Raw genomic sequence first — 22,121 nt, 5'->3', positions numbered from 1 at the left:
TGGCATTCTCTCAGATGGTAGCTCCCAGCACACTTTTCAGAAAATAATCCCACTCGCATAGACCTTGAGCCTGTCAGAGAGAACTACTATAAACTTGTTATAACTCCTACACGCACAAATTAGAAGTTCAAGTGAACTGATTTGTTTTGGAGTGACTTAAGTAATTACCAACATTACAACTGCATTAAACAACTGTACAAGAACTGTCTAAATCCTGACATTTTATTTTGGCACAGATTGTGTGCCTAGATCACCCTACCCACAAATTTCACTTGCTTAGTTACCATCCTTGTGTGCCTTTCTCCAAGAAAGTTTTAATCCCTTCTGACAGAGGTTGCAAAGTTATGGTAGCTAGTCTTCATTTTTACAGATATTCCTCTTTACTGAGCCACAAGCACACTAGTAACTGTCATCCACGTAGTATCTTAGACAGAAAACAAGCTGTGATCTTAAGAGTTTGACATATTTTGAATAACCTGACATCACAGGATGGTTTGGTTTGGAAGGAACCTTAAAGATCACCCAGTTCCAATCCCCTGCCATGGGCAGGGACACCTTCCACTAGCCCAGGTTGCCCAAAGCCCCGTCCAACCTGGCCTTGAACCCTTCCAGGGAGAGGGCAGCCACAGCTTCTCTGGGCAACCTGTGCCAGGGCCTCACCACCCTCACAGGGAAGAACTTTTTCCTTACATCTAATCTTTCCTCTTTCAGTTTAAATCCCTTAGCCCTCATCCTATCCCTACACCTCCAATAAAAAGTCCCTCCCCATCTTCCCTGTAGCCCCTTTCAGTCCTGGGAGGCCGCTATAAAGTCTCTCTGGAGCCTTCTCTTCTCCAGGCTGAACCCCCCCAACTCTCTCAGCCTGTCCTCACAGGGAGGTGCTCCAGCCCCCTGAGCATCTTCGTGGCCTCCCCTGGATCCACTTGAGCAGATCCTTGTCCTTCTGATGTTGGTGCCCCCAGAGCTGGACACAGCACTGCGGGGGGGGGGTCTCATGAGAATGGAGTAGAGGGGAAGAATCCCCTCCCTCGACCTGCTGGCCACACTGCTCTGGATGCAGCCCAGGACACAGTTGGCTTTCTGGGCTGTGAGCACATGTTGCTGGCTCACAGTCAGTTTTCCATCCACTTATACCCCAAGTCCTCCTTGGGGCTGCTCTCAATCCACTCATTGCCCAGCCTGTATTTGTGCTTGGGATTGCCCCGACCCATGTGCAGGACCTTGCACTTGGCCTTGAACTCCATGAGGTTTGCCCAGTCCCACCTCCCCAGCCTGTCCAGGTCCCTCTGGATGGCACATCCCTTCCCTCCAGCGTGTCGGCCGCACCACACAGCTTGGGTTCATCGGCAAACGTACTGAGGGTGCACTCGATGTTGATGTCCATATCATCAACAAAGATGTTAAACAGCACCGGTCCCAACACCGACCCCTGAGGAACAGCACTCACTTGTCACTGCTCTTCACTTGGACATTGAGACATTGACCACAAGTCTGAGTGTGACCATTCCTTATCCACTGGGTGGTCCACCCGTCAAATCCAAGTCTCTCCAATTTAGAGAGAAGGATGTCGTGCAGGACAGTGTCAGAAGCTTGTCATATACCCTCTATGATTTTGTATGCCCAAGACTGCCACAGAGGTATACCTTCTGGGTGCAACAGATCTTCAATAAATCATGTGGCCTTCAAAGCAAAAATCTTTGCCTTTTTTTTTTCTGATCTTTGCCATGGCGTAAGGAACATGTAGGCTATGTGCGTGATGTACTCAGAAAATCTTATTGCCAGATAATGGCATTCATGCAAATGAGAAGCTGAGACTGATGCAGAATGATATGTCACCACTCTACTTCTTAAGAAGCCTAATGAAGGGCTATTAGAGGTTACAGAATGCAAGTGATGATCAGGTGCCCTTCAACATGGAAAATTCAGTTGTTCCTACAAGATTTGCTTCTCCAACACAGAGGTACCCAATTACATAAACTGTAGATAAGCAAATAGAAGGAAATGAAATTAAGTAGCATACACATTGAAGTTTTGTTAAGAACAGGGCCACAAACAAAAGCTGAAGGCTAACGCACAGTATCATCAGAATTCCATTATCTTTGTTTTCATATTCCAAACCTCAACTTCTCCTTTCATGCCAAAAAGCTCTTTTACAGTAAGTAACTGCCTGTAATACATCTGAGCAATAAGCCAGGAGAATGAAGCACTTATGTACAGGCAATTAAATTGAAAGCAGTTCACTCCCTGCAAGAAATCAGCCACTGTAAAACATGTATCCTTATCTTGAAGTCAAGCTGAAGCAGCCTTGACGTATCAAGAACAGGAAAAAAGCCAAAGCAGATCTAATTAATAGAAGGGATTGAAAGGAAAAGGAAAGAAAAGTTAAAGAGATGTTCATGCTGTTTTCCATACCTGTAGAATCAATTCATAGTTCTGTATAATGTTCATTTATGTGAAAAAAAAAACCACAACAGAAAACAAATGTTAATCTCCAAAACCAAGAATCAAACAAATGAACATGTGAAAAAAAGGACTGATTTATACACTTAAATAGGACAAGGCATGCAGACAAAGAACATCTCTTATTACAACTGTTACAGCTGGAAAAACTAAACACATTTAGAACCCAGAAGTCACCCTTCGGGTGTGCTCTGTAGAACAGAGTGTCTGTATTGCTGTCCTCAGTTAATTTAAACCAGACTCATAGGCTGTGAAACTTTATTGTAATGCACAGACAACATTTCCTTCTGTCTCCCTGAGAAATAATATAAGTACACTCGCACTGCCTAATGAAGTCCAGTCAGCTGGGGGAAAATTTGCTTGCTGGGTGACAACAGAGAAAAAAAAGTCTCTCAAGACCCAGTCCCCCAAAACAATACAGGTTTTGGTATTTAATTGTACTAAACAAATGCCTTTGCCCACTAAGTGTGATTTTACTCACCCTATACTCTCTGGGCTCTTCCGAAGTCTGTGACTTTGCTGAAAGTTTTAATTGTTCTTCCAGTTTCTGAATTTCCTGCTGAAAATCATCACGTTCATGTTCTCTTTCTATAGCCTGTTCCTGTAAAGCCAGTCAGAGATAATGAAAAATCTTTTTTAAGAAACTTTGCATTTCATTAAAATATTGAGTACAAGAAAAATTTGGGGGTTGTTTTTGTGGTGAAGAAACTGAGCTGACGTAAAAATAGTCAACACCTTTTAGTATTCCTGAAACAGCTAAAATTACAGGGAAAGAGAAGAATCTTTTTGACTCCAATGTACATACAAACTACAATTAGCCACTAATAAAAAAGGAAAAAGTTATCCTGTAATCCTACACAAAGGGAATTTAAAAACTACCTTTTTTTTTTCTTTTGCAAGACTAGAACACCAAGGTCTTAATTTCAACCAAAACAGAAAGGATCCTATTTTAGAAACCATCTTCCAAGTCTCAGTCACAAATTAGAAGTAGTATTTATCAACCTCCAAAACCATGGAAATGTGGTACCAAGGCTGCTTACATCCATGAATTGCCGCTGGTTTTTAAGTTGTTTTTCAAGAACTTGAATTTGCTGTTTTAATTCAGCAACCTCCAATAACTGTGTAGCCAGGTCTTGATTACTATGCAGCTGTTCTTCCAGTTCCACCTCCAAAACTCTCATTTGAGAGCGTAAGTTGGAATGGTCCTTTTCTGCCTGACATTGAAGCTCTAATTTCTCCTTTGCTAAAAATTCTACTTCCTTGAGTAGACCTGAATAAGAACACAAAAATAACAACAAAGTTGTCAGTGCAGGGTACAAAAATCAAATTGAGTTTAAGATGATTAAATTCAGGTACTTTGGACAGCATCAAAACCAAAGAAAAGATCTCCTGAGATGGTCTGTAAGACACAAAGCAAAGTCTGATATTTGACTGCTCCTTGTGTCTCCGAAAGCCATCTCTGATAAGATGTAGTAAAGGAGGACATAAGCATCTCTTCTCAATCCCAAAGTGAATCCTGGTTGGAGATATTCTGGGCACATAGAAATCTTTCACCTTCACCCTTGGAGACCTCACAATTACGGAGAGCCCTATCTCACCTGAGCAGGAGTCCTTCAGATTCCCTCCCTAGGTCCTTGCCCTCTCAACCTCAGTTCCACACTCTTCCTGCCCCAGAGGCTCATTCCAAACCACACCAGATTCTCGATCCTCCAAATTCACTCCATTCCAGATGTGCTCCATCTCTAAATTTAAGCCCCACAGCCCACTGTCAGTCACCTAGTCTCTCATACCCATCCTTCCAACTGCTCCATCCTTCACTGTTCTATCCCAAGTCCTTGCCACCCCTTCCATCCCAACTTTCCATGCTACTTTGAATCTCTTCCTAATCAAGCCATCCAATACAGGCTTCTCAATTCCTCCAAACTGTCATGCTGAGATCCTCCTTAGACCTCCAACATCCAACCTCAGGTCAGCCTCTCAATTACTCCTCTGCCTCGTGCCATGCTGCACACTGCTGCCAATGTCCACACTGCCAAGTTAGCACCCAGTCCATCTTTTCAGTGGCTACCAGTACCCAGCCCTACCTTGAAGCTAGCTGCTATGAGAAAGCAAAATTAATCTTCTCTGAACCTGAGAGGGGATTAAAACCCAGAGAAAAAAAGAAAAAAAAATCACACTTACAGAAAATCAGTCCGGTTCTGGAGCTACAAACACACACCTGGGAAAAAGATGGCACATACTTGCCCTACACAGGGCCCTACTGCAGGAGACATACCACAAATATGAAAGCATACATAGCTCATGATTAAGTAATCAAGAGCTAATTTATACCTACAAACTGCAATTTCAGTCAGTTGGATGTACTAATACACTGTTTAGGAGACAAACTGAGACTCTACTGTGAATGCACTTGGAGCAAAACTATTCTAATGAGAATACAGCAAAGTCACCTGAACATGAAAATAGAAGTCCAGCTATTCAGTGTTTAAAGCAAGGTCCTGTAAGAGCTCATTTTACTTTTGAAATGTTCCATTATTCATCTTATATGTTTTCAATCATAGAGGAAAAGGTAAGTGTACGACTCCAACAAGGACCTTAACTGGTCATCCAGCCCAGTTCCCAGGATGGGACCATTCCCTTTTCCAACTCAATCCACATGATTTCTGACTTAACAGAAGGTTCTGTTTTAAGCTTCTGTTACAAACCTTCGAAAACGGAAGCGATACCACACCCTCCTTACAACATCTTTTCTAGTGCTTCACTATCCACAGGTATTTAATCAAATTTCTAGACACTTTCACATAAGCCAAGAAACATGAACATTTCTATGTTCATGCTTAAGAGGATAAGCATCACAGGCTTAGAATGATGCAATCGTATTTGCATTAAACATCAGGGAAAATGTCACCGCAGTAAGGGTAATGGAACAGAGTGTGCAGGGACTATGAAGTCTCTGTCTCTGGAAATTAAAGAGGCTGGATAAAAAAAGTAAAATAGATTCTGTTTGGGGACAAAAATATGGATTAAATGAGCTCTCAAGGTCCGCAGCAACCCTGTGATTTCATGATTTAGTCACCCTGGTCCTTTACTATAACAACTCTACTTTCTCTGCATTAATATTAAAATATGCAAGATAAAACTAAGACGTTAATTGAGCAAAAGAAAACTTAGCAGATATGGAACTGTACCAGATTCTTTGTCAGATTTGCTAAGCACCCATGATAGCTGGTGAAACCAACTGAAATGGACACAAAATTGCTTATGGATCCCTTGAACTCTGAGGGGCACAGCATACACGTACATTGCCAATGTGAGGGCATGACTGACACACCAGCTGAAGGAAAAAAGCATTTCAGGTTGCAGTCACTGTAGACAATGCATTAAGAGCCCTTCCCTCCCTTACAGACAGGTACACTGGCACGGGGCTTCTCCTGCCATTTCAGGTTTGCTATTGCCTGATAAATACAAATCACAGGATTAATAAAGGACTTTGATGAAGTGATGGAGATATACACAGAAACTATGTATCTCAAAAAGCTCCAGTCCTGGTAAGTACTTTCTGCCTTTAAGTGATAATCCACAACTACATTCCAACTACATTTCACTAATTTTGCACACTCACAATTGCCAAGAGTGGTATCTCAGATGCCTACATAAGAACCAAAGCTCTGCAACAGCTGTGCCATGCTCCTTACTTTTTCTAGCACAGTGCTAAATAATCCCAGGAACTAAGCTTCAAGTTGCCTAATGTTCATTTGTTCTTCGAATTGTGGATGTAACTCAGGCTCTGGCAGAGTACGTCACAGAATCGCAGAATGGTTTGGGTTGGAAGGGACCTTAAAGATCATCCAGTTCCACCCCCCTGCCACAGGCAGGGACACCTTCCACCAGCCCAGGTGGCCCAAAGCCCCGTCCAACCTGGCCTTGAACCCTTCCAGGGAGGGGGCAGCCACAGCTTCTCTGGGCGACCTGTGCCAGGGCCTCACCACCCTCACAGGGAAGAATTTCTTCCTTACATCTAATCTAAATCTCCCCTCTCTTAGTTTAAAACCGGTACCCTTTGTCCTATCACTAAACCCCTGATCAAGAGTCCCTCCCCACCTTTCCTGTAGCCCCTTTCAGTACTGGAAGGCCACTACAGGGTCTCCCCAGAGCCTTCTCTTCTCTGGGCTGAACACCCCCAACTCTCTCAGCCTGCAGGCTAAGAATACATGAATATGCAGGTAATTGAAGAGTCTCCCCCACAGCAATTTCTCTCACAACCCATTTGGAGCTGTAATAGCCTCCCACCATCATGAGATGCAACAGAGCAAGTTAGCCAAGGCTGAAACACAGAGTCCAGAAAAAAGCCGATGACAGTCTGAATTCCATTCAGAGACTGCATACCAAGCCATAACTGCTCAACACAGAGTATCTTTGACCACGTGCTCTGTTTTGCCAGGCAGGACATGGGAATAAAATAGCACTCTACTGTATTTGCTTACACATGGTGCACAGAGGAGGGCAACATGCAGTGTGCACAGATATATGTGCACTCACAGGAAGGGCACATACACAGGCTGACCCCCTGAGAAAAGAACTGATGCTTTTGTGAAAACAAGCGCAGGAATTTTTTCTTCTATATCCTAAGAAACACGGTCACTAATGAGTTGATGATTTCTTTTTAGCTTCAAAATGAACACTATTGCTTTCTGAAGAACAAAATACTGATTAGATAAAACTGAAATAAACAGTCACGATCACCTCCTAGGACAGAAATGCAAGTTAATGGAAAAAAGTAATTAAGCTAACAGATTTTACGTGGAATTGAAAATGTTTCAACACAAAGCAGGTATCAAATTTTGGCAATCTCAGTAAGTGTAATCTGTTTGAGCTATTTTTTAGTGGGTTTTTTTAAAGCACATGTTCCCTAAGTGTATTATAATTTCAAGCAACATGAATAGATCATCAGATCACAGACTCGTTTCTTTGTAGGGACAAACCTGCTATTTTATTAATGCGAGTTCAAGTCATGCAATCCCACTTTGGTAATGCCCCAGCACACTCCTCCCCGCTCCCAAGATCATCATTAGCAAAGGCCAAGCTCCATTCTAAGTGCATTTTATTAGTGAGGCTATTTACTCACATTAGTACTCCACATCAAAAAAGGGAGGAGGCATCAGCTTTTCAAGGAATAAGCCATGTCAATCAAACCCAAACAATAGGATTTTTATCTTATTTTCCACATACTACAAACAATTCCAAACCAGAGGAAGAGTACTACAGATGGCTGCAGTGGGAGAAAGAGGATGAATTTTAGGGCTCAACAATTGCAGCAGATGCAACTGTTCAAGTTCTAATGAGCTGCTGGCAAGAGCTGGACTGCAGCTACCGGGAGGATGTCAATCCCCAGACACACTCTACCCAGCTAGGTTAGATGTTCCCTCTCATTGAGCGAGCAGCAGCAAATTTCAGGACACTGAGGTGGTTACCAAAAATATGTTAAATAAAAATAGTGTTTGAGGAAAGTCTGAATGGACATAAGGAATAAAGATATAGTAATGGGCAAGACAGCCCAGTGCAGCTTTTTAACCCCAACTGGAATTTCCCTAGATAATTTGTTTTTATTCACCTGAGGAGCTTTGTTTACCCAGCTCAAACTCTTGGGCAGTAAAGAAAAAGTCTAGAAACAAGAGACAGTGACTATGCAAGAGAATGCATCTACAAATATATATGTGTGTATAAATAAAATTAATCTAAAAACATGATAATTACATTTTGAGTAGACAACAAAACATAATCATGGCAGCTATGAATTTATCAGAGCTTAATGTTTGCTACTCAGAAGTTAAATATGCAAACTTTAGTTTGGGAGGAAAAAAGATGTGTCTTTCAATCTGAACATTTTACTTCAGCATTTGACTTCTAAAGTCAGTGTAAAACTCTATGGATCCTCCTTGCTTGTTTTCAGTTTCATCTTTCCTCCCATAACTAGCCTTCCTTTCCACTCTGTTCTCCCCTTCTTTTTTCTGATCTACCTATCCAATTCAGTACATTTCTCTAGTCTCCCTTAGACTTTCTTCAGTTCTTCCTGTGATTTTTTTAGCTCTCCGTTTTGCATCATCTCAAATATTTTTCCTTTTTCCCTCCCTTTAAATTAATTTAATCATTTTAACAGCCCACGGTGTATCATTAGAAGCTCACTGCAAGCTTACAACCCACTCATATCCCCTCAAAAGAAAAATTATGCTTGCAAACAAAGATAATAGCACAAGGCATTTTAAGCCTAATGGCAGCAAAACATTTTTTTTCCTTTAAATATTGACCAGTGAATTGAATATTCTTCATTTTAGTTGTCTTCTGATGCATCACAGAAGTCATAACCTCTTTTTGTCAAGACATTCATAATACCAGTAATTTGTTGGGCCTATTTATGAAGTACTATTCCTCTTTATCAAAATAAAATCAGAACTATCAGTTCATTCACTGTGTTACAGCAACACAAACCAGAAAAAACCCACACTCATCATTACGAACCTGAACCTTCTTTTTGTGCTACATTAGCAATAGCTGTTCCTAGAAATCAAAACACACAGACACGTATAAGACAAGAACAGAACATTATGATCCATTCCATCTTCTAAATCACTACAAACTCATATGTAATACAGACAGTGCCTACCTTTTGTTCGGCAAAAATGCATTTCATCTTTATTATGCCACAAAGCTCCTGATGACATGTTGATCCATGTCTGTAATTGGACTAGAGCTACTATAGAAATGGTTTTACGTTATGACCATGCAAGTTTATTGCAACATTCTTGGCTAGTCACTTACACATTTTTTAAGATAATCAATATTCTCTTTTCGCAATTTTTCCCATACAGATATAAAATAATTAATGTCTCTAACCCCCTTTTTCGTTCCTGCCAGGGGATTCAAAGCAGGATTCAGTCCAGCAGGACTCACTGGCACAGACTTACAGACTCTATAATCTGCCATACATTTCCATGACAGACAGCTGTACTTGTGTTCAACAATAACATGGAATGATTTTGTGTTTCCTGTGGGACACATTACCCGATGCCATAATCACTGTCATAAAGCAAGCACAACATGCATTTAGTTTCAGCTACAGCCCCTGAATCTGTTTGTGTTCTGTCTTTCCCCTGAGGAAGAGGTGGGGGAAGACCTCTCTTCCTGGGGCAAAGTGTAGGCTCTGTAAACCAGGGCAATCTGTGAGACCACTATTCAATTTTCTCTTAAGGTAATAGTAAGATATTATTAAGATACCATATGAGAGGTCAAAGACTGACACAACTTTTAATACTAACATATGTCCTATACTCTTTAATAGGGCCTGTAGCAATAGGACAAAGGGTAATGGTTTTAAACTAAAAAGGGTAGATTCAGACTACATATAAGGAAGAAATTTTTTTACAATGAGGGTGGTGGAACAGGTTGCCCAAATAAGTTGTTGATGCCCCATCCCTGGAAACATTCAAGGTCAGGTTGGACAGGGCTCTGAGCAACCTGATCTAGTTGCTGGTAAAGGGCTGGAAGGCATGTCCTGTGAAGAGCAGCTGAGGACTATGGGTTTGTCTAGTTTGGAGAAAAGGAAGCTGAGGAGCAGCCTCATGGCTCTCTGCAGATTCCTGAGAAGGGGACCTGGAGAGGGAGGTGCTGGTTTCTTCTGCCAGGTGTCCAGAGACAGGACACCTGGGAATGGTTCAAAGCTGCACCAGGGGAGGTTCAGACTGGACATTAGGCAGCATTTCTTTCTTTACCAAGAGGGTGGTCAAACACTGGAACAGGCTTCCTGGTGAGGTCGTCAATGCCCCAAGCCTGTCAGAGTTTAAGACGCATCTGTACAACCCTTAACATGCTTTCACTTCAGGACTGACCAAAAGTTGTCAGGCAGTTGAACTAGATGATTGTTGTAGGTCCCTTCCAACTGAAAATATTTTACTATATTCTAGTTGAAGATGTCCCTGCTCATTGCAGAAGAATTGGACTAAACGATCTTTAAGGCTCCTTCCAACCCAAACCATTCTATGATTCTACATACAACATAAGTATTTTGATTGCACTATATTTGAAAGGTCAAGTGCAGAGCCAAAAAGAAGGACACGGAAGGATGCCCACAAGAGCAGAACAATGGTAGAGTCAAAAAGTCAGAAGAGAGGTGAAGAGAGCAAGGTGAAGAGAAGATGAGGTGGGAGAGAGGCAACAGGCAGAGAGAAGTTGCAGAGGAATGATACAGTAGGACTGAAAGTCAGGCAGGAGTCTACAGCAGAGGTTCCTAAGAAGTGGACAGGTAATTGCAACATATAGACTGTGTCCAGTCAAACACACCACTCCTATAGAATTTGGCTCCATACCCTAAAACCTAAGTCTTTACATTCCTTTACTACTGACAATAGAGAAATTCACTAGAAAACAGTTTCCTGCTGTCTTTATTTCTGACCTGTACAACTATACACAACTACCTGTTATGCAGCCTGCTCAGGCAGTAAAGATCTGTGCAACATCACTGAAGGTGACATTGTGGTGACATAGCTGAGGGTAGCGTAATGTTGGCATTAGCAGAAATGGAAAGGCAGTGATCCCAAATGATAAGATTTCTACTGGAAGATGATACAGAGAAATTCACTTATAGAATTACTAGAATGACATTAAGGCTGCAAATTCAAAAAATTAAAACTATATAATGATGTTTAAATGACTCAGATTCATCACCAAGAACCAGCATAACCTAGTCTTGAGTTCCTGCATAGTGCAAGTCACATAAGATCTCTGAATTTTCTTCTGGGAATCAAAGTAGTACCTTACATGTAAGCCAGTTATATTACACTGAGATTCTTCAGGGTTTTTATTAAATCAGTGCTGTCACTGTTGAAACGTGTGCTCCCTCATTTGCAGTGTGAGTTATCACAGCAACAACTTCCACTCATTGAATATTAGACTCCACCCAGTGTGTTGAAACATTCCCCCCCATCCTACTCCCCTTCCCTACACAAGCTCCCTGTAGTTAGCTTACATCATATCACATACTCTGTGGGGCTGAGGGAGTGATGGGATGGGGGAAGGAGTTATGCAGATTGCTTATTTACACTTACTCATCTGAGTTTGATTTGGTATTTCAGTGGCTGGCTGTGCCTTGCAGTGAGTCACCCTTATATAAAAGTTTTAGATACTTGCCTCACCTTATCCTTTCCAACAACACTACCTCATTCTGCTCTTTCAACCCATACACTTTCCTTTAAAAACCTACACAGACTTTGAGCTTGATCATTACAATCTTTCCACAGTCACCCTTACTGATCATATGTGTGTGTGTGTTTTGACAGGACAAGGCTGGAGAGCAGGGGAAAAGCTTATGTATGAAGCTAAGTACACATCACCACCACAATTGTGGCGTAATTCAAATAATCTTCCAGGAGTATTTTATTTCTTCTGTCATTATCAAGCTATCTTCTTAGTTCTGGAAGCAGTCAAGACCCTTGAAGCTCCAACTCTTCTCTCGGACTGCAGTTGTCAAATAACCAGCATTTCAGTTACTAACTACGTAGGTGCTAATCATCTGTTGCAACTAACTACCTGTAGTTAATATATGCCTCTTATTGTCTGAGACACTTTCCATTTCTAACCAAGCATAAGACTACAGCAGTACTCTTCACTGACAGTACTATCACCTTATAAGCAAAGAACCAGCTGTTTTATTTTCTGCTTTTACAGGAAGACCCTGCTAACCTCTGTACCAGACTGAGCTGCTCACTAGGTCATCAAACCAGAGACCGATACGTTCTAGAAACACACTGCGGTGTGCCCTGACTGGAGACAATTTTGTTTTCCACTAATAGTGTCATACCCACTCCTCACCAAGAATTGCTTGCTCCTGGGTTAGCTCCTGGAAGCGTTCCCGCATATTCTCCAGCTCCACAACAAGGCGACGTTCAGATTCCTCTTTCAGATTCAAGGCCTCTTCCAATGCAGCTTTTTCTGCAACATAGCCTTCGATAATGCCTAAAATCCCAAGTCAGAATGCAAATAAAGCAACAAACTCATCTATTGGAAAAAAGCAACTTGAAAACATGAGTAAGCAATTTTTTGCAAAAACGAAAGGTGATGTAGAAAGAAAGAAGTGCAAGAAAACTTATATTTACACTGTAGCTAGGCTTTTTGAAGTACCTTAAGGAATAACATGTACCGGTTGATGTACTCTAACAGATTTTACGAGGATGCCATGTCACAAAATGTGTCCAAACATGCAGAATATATACGGGGACTGTTAAGCCTTGATGGCCTGGGATCACCTCACAACACAGGACAGTCTGACACATCCTCTGCTGGGGGCTGAGGTTCAAAGAAACAGAATCTCCAGAAAGTAGAATCAAATGTTAGATTCAGAGACCAAGAAATCCAGAAATGATTCACAGAAAGGAAAGAAACAGGATTTTGGAAAGACTAAATAAGCGTAAAGGAGTATGACTGAGAAGAGGAATGGAAAGCAGATTGCATGATTAGGGAGAGAAGCTCAACTTGAAGGACATGAAAACCCTAAAAAGATTCTCCTACATCAAGGCAAAAGCCTCGAGTCATAATCTTTACAAGGGGGAATTAGACCAACAATATGCAGTCTGTGATAGCGCTGAGACCAGCTGCCTCAGCCTTTTTGTCTCTTCTTACAGAATCCCTTTATGTCTGCACTGCCATCAACCATTGCTCTAGTTAATGCTGAACCCTTCCAAGGTCAGACAAGTGGGCTGATTTACACTGCGAGCATATATTCTTCTCAATAATCCAAGCAGGAATGCAAATTGCTGTTTTAAAACTTACGGTATTTTTCACACATGGTCAGTGGTGTAAGTATAAGACTAAGCACTATCACACTTGCCCCAGGGAAACCACATGAAGAGAATTAAGTAATAGATCTGCAAGAGAAGACCCATGCTTCAAGTAACTTAGCAATCTGAAATGCAGAAAATGGATGACAGATAGGCAAATTAACAGCAGAAGACACAAAAAGCGTATCTCAGATATTTGGAGGAATGAGCTATGAGTCAATGACACTGAAGTCTCTTTACACTGGTTTCATTTTCTTACCCTCCGCTTTATGAAGCTCTAGTGCCAGCTGATTCTTGGCCTCGCTCTCCTCATTGAGGCACTCCATTAGTTCCTGGTGCTGACTAACCACTTGGGCAGTTTCCCGATTTCGGCGGCTGAATTCTTCTTCAAATTGTGCATGGTTTTCATGCATTTTCTCCAGCTAAAAGTAAACAATTTCCCCTAGCAACAGATCTTGGATGCACATGCAGTGTAATAATACTACAGACATTTAAACAAAAAACTTCTTAATTTTTATAACATTTATGCATTAAGGTCCAGGTTTTGAAGTTTCATTTTAGTACTAGGTTGACTTTGCCCAAAACCCCTGGATACTTTGGTGACTCCTTGTACTCACATACCTGTATTTTGGCCACAAATCTTCCTTAGGCACATAAGTGTCTTCCTGTGCATAAAAAGGTACACCTCCCTGTTGGCTACACTGCTCAGCTTGATACTTCCTGAGCCACTTGAAATTCTTACACTTAAATTCTTCAAGAGATTCAGGCATGTCTAATAGACTGTGAAGTCAAAACATCATCAGGTTTCCAAGGTACGGCACCAGTTCTCTGAGTCTGTGTACCCTGCACTCCTATGTGCAATGTCTCAAGTTCAAAGGAAAGGAATAGAGCAGCCCCATTCCCATTTAGTTTATATTTAGCTTATCCTGGTGGATAGAACAGACACAAGCAAAGTATGCTTGAATGCAGCTGATGAAGGTGACCTAGAATCTAGATCTGCCATGGCTTGGGCAAGTGCTTTAACAACAAGTTAGCTAAATGCTAGTGGAACCAGCATCAGTGCCCAAAAGTACAAATTTAAGCACCTCATTCTAGGAGGGATTTTTTTAAGACAGCAAATATACACTTCACACAGATCCTTATCTCTGGGTTGTATGAAATATCTGATAAGATGAATTTCAGATATATTCCTTCCCCTCACTTCTTCCTCTTAAAGTAGGGGCTTCCTTACTCAAACTAATTCTGTAGCACTAAATTCAATCCTCTAAGTACTCAGGCATCTACCTGAGATTTACAACTTCTCTTCCCAAAGCTGAATGTCTAAACACTGCAAAACTCAGTATGAAAATACTCAACTTTTTATGATATTCAGTCCAGCTCCTTTTATCACAACTAAACAGTACGTAATTACAAAGATGTTTGCTTGCTGCTGTCTACATATTTCCAAAATATTTTAACATAGGACTGAGTTTTCTTGAACCTCTTTATCAGTGTTGAAGAAGCACTGATGTGAGGTGCAATAAAAACCCCCCAAAAACACTTAACTCTTGGTCTCCTGAAGTTACAAATGCATCTAAAACCCTAGTTTAAATCTACTTAAGGCAAACAATTTACAGCTTGCATCTGCTAGAAGAAAAAAGTCATTAAACTCTCGCTGATAAGAAATGTTCAAATAAGGTAAAACCTTCATTGTAAAGAAGCAGGGGATGCACATGCCTCCCTATACTGATAACTTGTCATGTATTCAGACAAAAGCTGTTTCTTTTTAGCAGCCAGTCCTACAGGGTGCTAAATACACAAGCTTAAAACAGATTTCACATTTTCAGTATATTTATACATCTGTACAGATTAAATAGTTTTACTTGTTTAGTTGATTCTGTAATCAGTCCCAGAAGTCTCTCCACTGCAGTGTGCAAACGATGGCAAATTTTCAGTATCATTTCTTCATTTTCACATGCCAATTCTGGCTTTGCAAAAACACTTTCACATAAATATTGGCTCAACTCAGACCCCTCATCAGTCACTGGAGACAATTGGTTGTGTTCTGTAAGAGTTTCATCAAGCAGCTCATCTACTGAAAAAAAGCAAGCTGTTCAAAAACACAGAAAAATGACACAGAACTGGCTACTCAGATAACAACTGACATCAGACAGTGACATCAGTTGGTCCTGAAGATGTATTACAAGGTGAAGACTTGTACACATCAGTAACTCAGTGCTGAAAAATCAAGATAATCTTTCACAACATTTGGAAATACTGTGCTGTATCAGGGCCCGAAACTCTGCATTCACAAAGTTCATTTTTCCTGTCCTATAATCCATTCAGCCTTTTCCAGCAACGATTTAGTAGTTGCACTATTGAAAGAATTAAAATGAAAGAGCACTGATAGACACTATCTTAAGTGTGGAGCAACTTTGAAAGAGACACAGAAAACACTGCAACAAGAGTTATCCCCTTTCTGAACCTCATCCATATAAAAAGAAATGAAAAGGTGTTTTTCAAGAACGTGAATTGACTACATCCAGTTATGCAGATTTGTACTCACCTTTTTCTAGGTGATGCTTTTCTTTGGCTTTGAAACACTGCATGAATCCCATTTCTTCCATAATACTGTGGCTGTCTCTAGAATCTCCAGAAGCCAGACTGTCATCAATGCAAAGACCAATCTTGCTACAGATAAGGTCCTCAATAGCTATTGTGGCCTTCACCAACTCCATAAGCAGTTTCAAAACATGCTGATAGGATTCCTGCAGTTTCTTCCTAGAACAAAAGCATATTGAACACTTCAAAAATTGCATGCACTTGATTTAAAAGACACTTTGAACCAACTGAAAAACTGATAGCCTAAAAATAGCCTTGCCATAGGTTTGACAGTGATCAGTGAAGAGGATTCAGATGACTCACAAAAAAACAAGACCATTTTCACAAAGCAGGCTCAGCAAAAAACCTTTGTTTTCTCCACAGGTAGCTGGAGAGATCATACTGCAGTCACAAGTCTCCTGGGCTTCCACATCTGTGGAAGCACCAGTAGGGAGAACATGGCTACTACTACAGTATCTGTGGCATCAAAATAACTAGGGTGTTCTGGCAGAGTAGACAACAAAAATTATATTTATGAAAAAAAATTTAGTTTTAAGAAAAACAGTAAGCCAGTTTCTTAGAGGTGAGTGGGGGAATTCTTCTAGAAGCTTATTCACCATGACAGCTTCTCTAACCCACACATTCCAACGACATATCAAACCAACACACATTACACTCAAAGGTTTCAAGACCAAGAGGCTTTTTCCATATCCTAGCTTCTTCCAAGATTATAGACAGTGGAAAACCCAAAACACCAAAGTGTCCATCAGACTGCAAGGAAAAAAAAAGGAAAAAAAAATCTTGCTCTCAATATCAAGATAGGTTGATAATTAAGAAAACCTTGCAAATAAAGCCAAAGCCATCATCTTACACTATTAATTTGAGCTGGCTTAATTTTACCTAGTTATTGATTTCTTTATGAAATATGAGAAAACAAGCAAACAAAAAACCAACCACCAAGCATTATGTAACCCAAGATGTACAAACCTTTCATCCTTTGACTCCTCTATATCAGATCTCAGCATGGCTACCAAATTCCCTCCTTCTTGGTTTTCCCTGTCCCGCCGCTGAAGCAGAGTCTCCAGTCCGGAGTTGGTCACCTCTATTTCATGGTTTAAAGACTCTACTTTCTTTTCCAGCTATGGAAAATATAGTAACAATACAACAAAGTCAATCATTTTGTCTAAACTACAAACTTCACCCAACGATCTTTGGATGATTTGGACTGGATGATCTACAAGGTCTTTTCCAACCTAGATGATTCTGATCTTACCCTTCATCACTTCATATATATTCACACAATAGTTGTCTGCTGTTACACAAATTTACTTCTACAAATACTAGAAATGAAGGACAGCGGAAAGGCTAAAAATGAATTGTTATTTTTCTAGTTCTTTTCTGATGCTAATTTTGCTTCAGGGAGCTGACTCACTTGCATTCAGACTCAGTGCACACAAGCAATGCAAAAAGCTTGTAAAAAACTTTGCATCATACTGTAGTTTGTTTTCATTGTTATGCCTCAGAGACACAAAGCAACATCCTAGCACAGGCTTTGACACTAGCACACAAACCTGAACAGCAACCTGATCCAGTATCATCAGTGCCAACTAACTTCCTTTGCTTTATAAGCTCTGCCTGAAAACAAGTTCCTAGAAAAATGTCTTCTTACATTCATATGCTCAGATGACACCTCTGACACCCATTAAAATATATATACAAATACATATATGTATGTATATACCCACCTCTGACCCCTGGATTTAGCTGCCACACAAATCAGTACTATTTTGTTAGAAACTGTCTCAAAAGTAAGCCATCAAAATATCTGTTTGGGAGGAAACTGCAAGTAAAGCAAAGCTTTCTACTCTCCTGCCAGCTTTCTCACCCCTCATGAAACACCTGCATGAAGAGCAGGAAACAATAATGCATTTCTTCCAATAGGGAAAATTCTTAGTGTTTCTCCCAGTTTCCCCACTAACAGGCCCTACAGAACAGCCCAATATACCAAATTTACATTTTGGTCAGAGCTTCCCAGACTGCGATAGGAGACATGAATGTTTGATTTCAGTTTATCTTCTATTTTGAAAACTCAAAGCTATTATTTTAATCACTGAAAAAGAACTTGACATTTCTAAACTTCCTAATTAAAACAGATACCTCTTCCAAGCTGTTCTTCTTTCTCTAAAGCTTTCTTGGTAATCTAGATTCAACTTAGATACTTGCTTTACAGGAGGCATAAAATTTTGTTTTGTTTGGCAAACAAGTATTATCTTTGCCTCTTCCAGATCCAAACTTCCAGTTTGCCTGTCTTACTTCCTCCGAGCTATAGACAAGTTGGTCCAACAAAAGCTACTAGAGCACTAATTCTTTTGACAAAAACTGTGATAGATACAGATGGCACCAATACACAGACAACAAAAAGGCAAACATCCAACCTTATCTTATAAAGCAGTGTTAATCTCCCTGAGAAATGGCTGAAGACCAGTTTTCAAGCTGATACCAAATTTCCATCTTACTCCAACTAAGAGACAGAGCCCATGTGTGCTGGGTTTGTGTGGTGGGGTTTTGGTACTGGGGGAGGGGGCTACAGCAGTGGTCCCCCTTTGAGAAGCTTCTCAAAGCTCCCCCAGCTCCCAGTCAGACCTGCCTCTGGCCAAGGCCAAACCAATTAGTGACAGTGGCTGTACCTCTGTGATAACATATTTGAGAAGGGAAGCCTGAGAGAAGATTGGGGACTTTGAGGAGGCGTTACGAGAAGGACACCTATGTGAGCCCCGAGGTCAGTGGAAGGAAGGAGGAGGAAGTGGGGGGAGCTGCACCAGAGCAGGGAGGCCTCCCATGTCCTGCAGTGAAATGGCAGGGCTGCCCCCACTGCCACCCGCAGAGCTCACAGGAGGAGCAGAGATCCACCTGCAGCCTGTGGAGAACCCCACACCAGCACTAGCCCGGGACTCTGAGGGAAGAAGCAGTCCCTGCTGTTGTAGTCTGGCGCTGAGAGGACTGCAACACATGGAGGTGACCCACACCAGAGCATCTCGAGAAGAATGCATCCTGTGGGGAGGACTCACAGCAGAGAGAGCTTGTGGAGGACTGTCTCTCATGAGAGGGATGCCATGTGGAGCAGAGGGAAGAATGCAGAAGAGTGCTTCCCTCCCCACACACCTTTTGGAGGAAGAAGCAGCAGACTGACCATACTGCTCCCCGCACTGCCCGTGCGCTGGAAGAGGAGGTACAAATATCAGGAACAAAACTGAGCCAGGAAGAAGGGAGGGGTGGGGGGAGGTCTTTTTAAGACATGGTAATACTTCTCACTGTCCCATTCTGTCTATTAAGTGTTGGCTTTGTTAGTGTTTGTATTAAAGTGATGGTCTTGTTAGGGCAAGAAGAAAACAAGTCTGCCTTTTGCCTGTGACTGTTAATGGGTGAGCAACCCCTCTCTGTCCTTATCTCCATTCCTGAGCCTTTTGATTCATTTTCTCCTACCCAGCACTGGGGGAGGAAGGGGTGAGTGAACAGCTGCGTGGTGCTCAATCGTTCTCTGGGCTCAAACCACGACACCATGACACATTACACCTTGAAAACTAGCGATCGCAAGAATTATACACACAGTCCCTCTATATACAGCATGAGAAACCTGTGAGCACTGTGTTAAAGTCCAAGCACAAAAGTGCATTTAAAATCTAGATTTAAAGTATTTTCCACATACCTGGACAATTATTGCCGCTTTTTCCTGCAGCTGGGCTGATAACATCTCCTGCTCCTTTTGGTGAGCAGTCTGTGTTGTCTTCCTCTCCTGAATCAACATCTGTTCCTTGTCATGTAGTGATGCTTTTTTTTCAGCTTCAAATTCATCCTGCGTATGTCACATATACTTTGATTTACAGAGAGGGGGAAAAAACCAAAACCAACCCCCAAAAACCCCAGAACCAAAACCCCTCTGCCCCCCCCCCTTTTTTTTTTTATTGCCTTTAAACATGCATACCTTACCTCTCAGATTAACTAGCAGTAACTTACACAGTTAACACTCCCAATCAACAAAACTATGCCAGAACTATGACTTAAAAATAGTTAGGTAGGTAAATGAACAACCTGAATGTGCTCACTGAGACCTGGGTCATTTCAGACCGCTGAGATAGTGATGAGGAACAGATGGATAAGTCAAGAGATGGAGAAAAGCTACTTTAAGCAACTGCAAGTAGTACGATAAACATAGTACTGAGTTCGACGTAAGGGGAGTGATTTACCAGAAAAAAATTAAAACCTACAAGGTAGACTTACATGGGTAAATGATCTAGAAGCTATTAAATTGGATATCACCTTAGAGTGCTCTAAAGCACTCTAGAGGAAGGGATTACTAGACATCCCCCACTCCTGCATCAGCAGGGAAGGTGAAACAAGGTCCTGGGATCCCTTTCCAAAAAGGCTAAAAGGAACCCTGATTAGTAATTGTTTCTGCAACACCAGAATTGGGAAATGAGTCTTCTTGATCACAGTATATAAAAAAAACACCACTCGTGTAATTTGATCTATTGAAAGGGCTCAAACAAATGAATTCCTGACAATCATTGATTAAGACTAAACTGTGATGCATGAAAGCTTTGCTTGTGTTTTGCTTTGTTTGTTTCCCAAGGACTCCTTAACTGTTTTCCTAGGCCTCTTTGTCTGTTTAGGTAAGATTACAACGTTCGTTAGGCTCCCTAGTAAATCACTGACAGCAGAGACTCAAGGCCTTCAACAGACACTTGGGCAGCTCCTAGAATGAGCAACTAAGATTAACGGGACTCAAACACAGAAACCCTATAATGGGAGGATGATTTTGCTGATTTAGGAAGACGACACCCGGACTTTACTTCACAGCACATGCTCTGAAAAGGTCAACTAGCGAACACTGACAGCTACTTACTTCTTCCCTTGAGCACCAAAGACCATCACACTATTTTTACTTCACATGCTTGGACTATGTAAATGAATGCTTGGAGCTCATTATCATAAGACACCCCTTTCCAGGAAATCTGATGAATATGTATAATTGGTGTGCATGTAAACTCATGTCCCTTGCTAATTCTTGGAAGCCCTTACAGTGGAGAATCCCCAGGGCGACCCCAGTGCTGCTAATCAAGAATATCTGCTTAACAGTAAAAAACTTTACTGTTGAGTCAATTTCTTCATCTCACTATGAACACCAATACACTCTAAGGTGATAGCTGCCTTTTTTTATTGGTAAATCAAGAAAACAGTTTTTTCCCAGGGCATGAAATAAGACTTCAGAGCAGAACATATATAGTCACCTGAGCTGTCTTGAATCCTTCATGGAAGACTCAGCCAGTGCTTGCACTGAGTAGACTGAAGCAGCAGAGTGCCTAGTAGTTAGCAAGGTACAAACGAACAGACACAAAGGAGTACGAGGACTTTCCTTGACCAGTACAGTAAACTTGTGGACAAAGTCACTAGAACAGCCCTGCCTATTCTTCTCAGAAGCAGTGCATCCACTAAAAGAGCATGTCAGACTGTAGACAGGAACTCTGAATACCTAAAACCTGCTAAGTAAACTGGCTAGCATGGAGACAACCCCATAAATGAGCACAGGGGAAGTCAGCAGGGAAAGGTTCATTTTAAAAACCTCTATCAGACCATGACACAGCTCAGCCTGACATTGCAAAAAGATCCAGTCATCTCATCTGGGACAAAACACTGGTCATCAATTTAATGAGGAAAAGAAAAAAAAACAGAGACAGCTGTACTAGCAGTAGAATTATCCCTGGCTAAATTTCAATGAAGAGAGGTTTCTGGTGTCCCAAATGCTAACAAAAGCACCTAGGCAGCACAAGAGAGAGAAAAGCAGGATTCACTTCTGGGGTATAGGCATAGCAGTCAGTCCGGTCCCAGCTTCTGCGGACTGAAGGCTGGGCTTCAGTCGAGGACAGCAATGCCAAATATACCTCCAGCAGCCTTTTGGGGTACCCCTGTGTCCTCTGTTTCAAAAGACAGCTACACCAGACAGAGAGGTCAAAGAATGACCAGGACTCCACAGAGGCCCAGAGGCAAGAAATAGGAGAAATTTTCTGCGCATCTGCAGCATCCAGTTCTAGAGGTTTGTGCAACTGTTAGGAATAGTCCCATCTCAGGTTGGAGCACTGACAGGAACAGTAAGGATTTGTTGAAAGCTCTCAAGGAGAAGCAAATAAGCAGATGGTACTTCATCTAATCTAACTTATTTGTGCTCAGCAAGTTGAGCTCAACACATGCTCAGTACAG

General features: G+C 41.5%; 1 protein-coding gene across 12 annotated transcripts in view; it reads right to left on the bottom strand.

Annotated features, from left to right (window-relative positions):
• Nucleotides 1-22,121, bottom strand: part of PCNT (pericentrin) — a 104,772-nt gene that overhangs the window by 44,269 nt on the left and 38,382 nt on the right. For 6 of the 12 annotated variants that reach the window (XM_074829939.1, XM_074829940.1, XM_074829944.1 and 3 more), the window contains 10 exons: nt 19,573-19,719; nt 16,854-17,005; nt 15,832-16,046; nt 15,149-15,375; nt 13,546-13,708; nt 12,322-12,465; nt 8,977-9,015; nt 3,501-3,730; nt 2,942-3,061; nt 2,413-2,433 (listed from right to left, as the gene is read on the bottom strand). In XM_074829939.1, coding sequence (XP_074686040.1) covers nt 2,413-2,433; nt 2,942-3,061; nt 3,501-3,730; nt 8,977-9,015; nt 12,322-12,465; nt 13,546-13,708; nt 15,149-15,375; nt 15,832-16,046; nt 16,854-17,005; nt 19,573-19,719 — 1,458 coding nt within the window. The remainder of the gene's footprint in view (nt 1-2,412; nt 2,434-2,941; nt 3,062-3,500; nt 3,731-8,976; nt 9,016-12,321; nt 12,466-13,545; nt 13,709-15,148; nt 15,376-15,831; nt 16,047-16,853; nt 17,006-19,572; nt 19,720-22,121) is intronic. The other 6 variants (XM_074829941.1, XM_074829942.1, XM_074829943.1 and 3 more) reach the window with 6 other exon arrangements.

The sequence above is a fragment of the Strix aluco genome, chromosome 6 (genome assembly GCF_031877795.1).
Source record: "Strix aluco isolate bStrAlu1 chromosome 6, bStrAlu1.hap1, whole genome shotgun sequence".
NCBI classification, from domain to species: Eukaryota; Metazoa; Chordata; class Aves; order Strigiformes; family Strigidae; genus Strix; species Strix aluco.
The sequence above is the reverse complement of the archived record's forward strand: the minus strand, read 5'-3'. Positions and strand labels throughout refer to the sequence as shown.